The sequence below is a fragment of the Lipotes vexillifer genome, unplaced genomic scaffold, assembly GCF_000442215.2.
Source record: "Lipotes vexillifer unplaced genomic scaffold, Lipotes_vexillifer_v1.1 scaffold778, whole genome shotgun sequence".
NCBI classification, from domain to species: Eukaryota; Metazoa; Chordata; class Mammalia; order Artiodactyla; family Lipotidae; genus Lipotes; species Lipotes vexillifer.
The window spans coordinates 3,366,533-3,372,194 of NW_006774127.1; the positions used below are offsets into that span (position 1 = coordinate 3,366,533).

The following is a 5,662-nucleotide window of genomic DNA, read 5'->3' on the forward strand; positions in this document are numbered from 1 at the left end:
ACAAAGAACAGATGTCCACCCCTCGGGCGGCCTCCGACAGGAGTTGGTCGCGGGCTCGGGGAGCCGGCTCCTGGAAGCCGGGGCCCCCCTCGAGGCCAACGTGGGCGGGCGGGGCGGGGCCAGGACCGCGGCCGAAGCGCACAAAGATGGCTGGCGGCCCGCCCCGCGCCCGGCTCCCGGAGTCCGGAGTCGAGCGTTCCCGAGCGTTCCCGAGCGCTTCCGAGCGCTCCCGAGCATTCCCGAAGCCTAGAGAAACCCCGGGAGCCGCGCGGGCGGGAGCGGCCCCGCCCCGGAGCCTGGGAGCGGAGGCGCCGGGGCGGGGGAGGGGAGGCCGGATGTGAGTGGAGCGGCCATTTCCTGTTTCTCTGCAGTTTTCCCCAGCTTTGGGTGGTGGCTGCTGCTGGGCTCCGGCTTCCTGTCGGCGGAGGGCAAGGCGGCGTGGACAGCGGCCCCGGCACCCCGCGCCCCGCCGCCCGCAGCCGCGCGCCCGCCCGCCCGCCGCTCCCCGAGCTCTCCGCTCTTCGCCTCAGCGCCCGGCCGCCGCCGCCGCGGCCCAGAGAGCGGCCCAGATGCAGGCCATCAAGTGTGTGGTGGTGGGAGACGGGTGAGTGCGCGGGCCGGCCCGGGGGTCGGGGGCCGGGGCTAGGGGCCTGGCGGGCGGGCGGGCGCCGCGGGCTGGCGTGGGGCCTGGCAGGGCCTCTCCCGGGCGGGGGGCGCGGGCGCAAACTCATTGCAGTGGCTTTTTTTTTTTTGGTGTGTGTGGTGGGGGGAGGGAGGGGGATCGGCGATCGGCGGCCGGAGGGAAAGTGAACTCCAACTCCACCCTCCCGCTTTCTCCCCGGCCCGCTGACCGCCCGGCAGAACTCGACCCGGGCCGCCACCCTCTCTCGTTTGCCTGTAGTTTGGGTGGGTTTAGGGAGTTGCCTTTCTTAAAAAAGGACCCCCTCTTGATTTTCCCATTAACCTCGAGTTTCATTGAGACCTTTCGTGGGTCCCGGCGGTCCCAGCTTGGTCGTAGGGGAGGAATATGTGCACGGGCTGGTTGGGGGTGGATCCTAAACTGATTCGCCAGGGGGTGCCTTCCGCTTGTACTTAAACCACTTTTCTGATTTTTTTAAGGGACTCTCTGTTTGCTATTAAGGTGGGGAAACTTAGGATTTCTAGCTGCGAGGAGCTGGGTGTGCTTAAGACGGTTCCTTTCTCGGAATGTGGTGTGGTCATACATTTTAAAAAAAAAGGAAAGAAAGAAAAGAAAAGGAGAAAAAGCTGGCCTTCGCCTCATGCGTTAGGTTTGGGATGTAGCAGAACAGCCTCCCTGAGCCGGGCCGCCCTGTGACTCAAAACAGTTCTTTTCACTACTGTCTGTGGTGGTTCCCGGCCCTAAAGGAAGACTTGTCTTAGGCAGTTTTTTCCTCCCCTGGAAACAAGAATCTCAGTGTAATCCGAGCAAAATCGTGCGTCTCAGCATGGTTCGAGTACATGAGCGTTAACAAGGAAGCTCCAAGAATTACTACCAGTTGCAGCAAAGTCAGAATGCAACTGGTACCTATTTGGAGTCTTGTAAAGTCGAACGAAGAGTTCTGGCATCCCTGTACCCTAAACTTGTTATAAGGGCTGGTTTGCTTTTATGCCTCTCGATGAATTTATGAGTTCTAGGTTTCTTTAGATCGTTGTAAATTAGACATTTGACTTGTTTCTATAACTAATTCAGATCCATGAAGGACAGACAACTGATTTTTTTAAAAGATGCCCTCTGTATGATTTGTCAGGCTCACAAATGTGAAAGATTATTGACACTTCATAGTACTGTCTATATAATTAAAAATTGTAAGTTTCTATTTAGGAATATGTATAGTAGTTTTGTGTTTTTTTTAACCCTTTAAAAGAAAGCTTTAATTTGGGGGAAAATGTTCAGTTAGTTGGTTTAACAGTGAAATCACTAAATTCATTTAAATGAAGTTTTGATCCTTTTGCTACTGAATTAACTGAGCATATGTCACTGTCTTAGGAACATTTTAAATTATCTGAATTTCCTTTAAAAAATAAGAATGCAGAATCAGTAATACACACTAGTTTTTTTAAGTCATATCGCTGATAATCCATTACCTAATCCTAGAATGTAATATTCTTATTTGAAAAATTTAAAAACATAAGCACATAAGACATATTCAGTTTACTTAATTATACTTACAGACTGTGGACCTCTGCTGTTTGCCTTGGCTTGTTTATCTAGTTAAATACTTGTTGAATGCCTACTGTGGGATCTGGATCCTTCCTTTATATCCCCACCTCACCACTTATGGGGAAACCCTGAGCATATCACTCATCCCCCAAGAGAGGTGCCTCAAGGGGAAATTGTGAGGATTAAACAAGATGCTGGATATTAAGTGTCTCACAGGTGCCTGGCCCCTACTGAGTGCTTAGTGAGTGGCAGCTGCCAGTATTTTTATTGCTGTTTCTATTACTCTGAGGCACTGCTAGGCTCTGTGGAAGGAGTGTTAGGCATAAAACACGGTGACCTAGAGTTTTCTGTCAGTTTTTTAGTACTGTTTTTGACATTGATGTTGACATTAGAGGTGAAATGTACCTTTACGAAAAAAATTGAGCTGTATTACTTTATTTATTTATTTTTTATTTTTTTGTGGTATGCGGGCCTCTCACTGTTGTGGCCTCTCCCGTTGTGGAGCACAGGCTCCGGACGCGCAGGCTCAGCGGCCATAGCTCACGGGCCCGGCCGCTCCGCAGCATGTGGGATCTTCCTGGAGCGGGGCACGAGCCCCGTGTCCCCTGCATCGGCAGGTGGATTCTCAACCGAGCTGTATTACTTTAAATCAGTGCTAACATGTAGCAGACATGGCTTAAATGAAAAATCTAGATATATACTTTTTCCATCAAAAATATTTTCCTGCTTTTATCTGAATAAACTATATTCCTGATGGGAATGTTTTATTAAAAATAGTTACAGCTGTAAGTGCGTATCTAAATTTTGTAGCGTGAAAGTTGCTTAATGTTATGGAATTTCAGGCAATTAGGGGCAGTTTAAGCAGGGAAGGCAAACTGGTTGAGGTTCCACAAATTGGAGGCTTCCTTATTTTAAAAGTATTCTTGGGAATTCTGGTTAAAGGCTCTGTCGTAACTGTATTATAATTAGCACCAATTAGCCTATATTCTTCTTCTTCTTCTTTTTTTAGAACTTAGCTTCTGCCTCTGACATTTTTTTTTTTTTAATTAATTTTTAGCTGCGTTGGGTCTTCGTTGCCATGCACGGGCTTTCTCTAGTTGCAGCGCACGGGGGCTACTCTTCGTTCCAGTGCGTGGGCTTCTCGTTGCGGTGGCTTCTCTTGTTGCAGAGCATGGGCTCTAGGCGTGCAGCCTTCAGTAATTGCAGCACGTGGGCTCAGTAGTTGTGGCTCGTGGGCTCTAGAGTGCGGGCTCAGTAGTTGTGGCGCACGGGCTTAGCTGCTCCGAGGCATGCGGGATCTTCCCGAACCAGGGATGGAACCCATGTCGCCTGCATTGGCAGGCGGGTTCTTAACCACTGCGCCACCAGGGAAGTCCCCAAGCCTATATTCTTCTAATGGATTATTTTCTATACACCAATTCAATTGGCATTGAGTATAAAATGTGAGGTAAATTTTGATACTTTTTAATTGTGTTAATCCTTCTGTTGATCTTGATTCTGTTAGTCCTTCCTGAACATGGGGTTTGTCACTTTAATTTGGGGAACTTCTGCCCCACGATTTTCTCTCAGCTTTTTACTTAGGTAAGACAGCATCTCACATTTATGATCAGCTACATTTTAAATTTTTGGCTGCACTGTGCGGCACGTGGAACTTCCCCAACCAGGGATCGAACTTGTGCCCTCTGCGGTGGAAGTGCAGAGTCCTAACTACTGGACCGCCAGGGAGGTCCTGAACAGCCACTTTTAATCGTGTGTTGTTTTGGCTTTGCTTGACTGTGAGGCTGGGGGTGAGTGACTTGAGTCCCCGCCCCCCATTTCACTCCAGGTGGCGTTAGTGGTCTCTCCAGCCCAGTGTCTGATTTAGACATTGCTGTCCAGGAATGTTTTTAGTTGAGCATGATAAATGCCTTCCATGATGTCATCTTGATAGGAATGTACACCAGTTCCTGCCTACTTCCGTTGAACAAGCAGTAGTGGCGTGATCCATGAGTTTAAGTTTCTGCATTGCCTTCCAAATTTATGTTTAGTATTTGAATCTGATCTTGGTTGGTAAAATTCTGTGTAATGTGTTTTTTGCTGTTGTTGTTGTTTTAATTCCAGGTGATAATTCCAGCTAAAAGTTTGGGGTTGGGTTCAGTGAAGGAGTATCAGGAGTCCATTTTTAGAAACCTTAAAGCCACCCTTTTATAATCTGTCTTTTGCATTAGTCAGTTAATGTCTTTGTACTTCCTACTTTTTCACCTCTGCATCATCAGGTAGCTCTAACTTAGAATTGTAGTTTTCCTAGAAAGGAGATGTTTTACCAGGGATCCTGCTACCAGGGCAGTTACCACATGTCACCAGACGGAATTTTTTCTTCCACCATCTTAATGTGAAAAATGTCAAACATGGGAAAGTTGGAAGAATTGTTCAGTGAACACTCATGCCCACCACTTAGATTCTGTAATCAAGAGTTTGCTCTACGTGCTTTATCACATGGGAACATGTTCCCATTTGGGGGCAGTAGTATAAGAGGATTTGATACAGAAGCTGATTTTGGAAGGAGAATGGGGGTTGACACACAGTTAAATATAAATTCTTGGTTTTGAACTCTGCATCTTTAGCTGACCCATATAATCAGCTGCCCCAGGGTTCGGCTTGGTGGTTCTAGAATGACAGTCTGGAGTAACGGCTGCTTCAGATTTGAACTCTATCGTAGGTGGCATCTTCAGCCTTGAGTGTTCTAGTAACCTAAGTGTTGAGAATCTGAACTTTTTGAAGCCTCCAATGGTGATAATGACTGGCTTTCTCTAAGTTGGTTGGAATGTCCCCTGTTGGTGGCAGAACATCAGAATTTCAGTTAGGGTTTTGTGTTTTTGTAGCACTAAATTTCTCTATTAATCCATACATTTTCTGAACTTACTCTCTGCATAGTTATACATTTACTGAAGGGCTGGTGTCTTCAGTAAATGTATAACTGAAGTCCCCAAAACCCATTTCTTGGCATAAATTGAGGACTTTCATTCAGGGTCTTTCATTAATGCAATAAGTATAAATATATATTTGATACTTATAATTAACATTCCACTACATTCTATTAATTTGTTCTTAAGATCCTAGGTACTTTCAGGGGTTAGGGGAGGGGGCATTAGAAGAGAGTCAGAAGGAACAAAATTCCAGTTATAAATAAGTACTAGGGATGTAATGTACAACGTGATAAAGGTAATTAACACTGCTGTATGTTATAGATGAAAGTTGTTAAGAGAATAAATCCTAAGAGTTCTCATCACAATGAGAAAATTTTTTTTTCTATTTCTTTAATGTTGTACCTTTAAGAGATGATAGATGTTCACTAAACCTATTGTGGTAATCATTTCATGGTGTATATAAGTTGAATCATTGTTAAACGCCTTACATTTATGTAGTGCTGTATGTAAAATATACTGCAATAAAACTGGAGAAAAAAGATCTAGGTACTTTTTTTTTTTTTTTTTTTTTTTG

At 46.1% G+C, this 5,662-nt stretch overlaps 1 protein-coding gene across 1 annotated transcript in view; it reads left to right on the forward strand.

Moving 5' to 3' along the window:
* Positions 1 to 367: 367 nt before the first annotated feature.
* The window catches only part of RAC1 (Rac family small GTPase 1), a 21,377-nt gene continuing 16,082 nt past the window's right edge, over positions 368 to 5,662 (forward strand). The window contains exon 1 of the mRNA XM_007448881.1: positions 368 to 604. Within this exon, the coding sequence (XP_007448943.1) occupies positions 570 to 604 (35 nt within the window). The 5' untranslated portion in view covers positions 368 to 569. The remainder of the gene's footprint in view (positions 605 to 5,662) is intronic.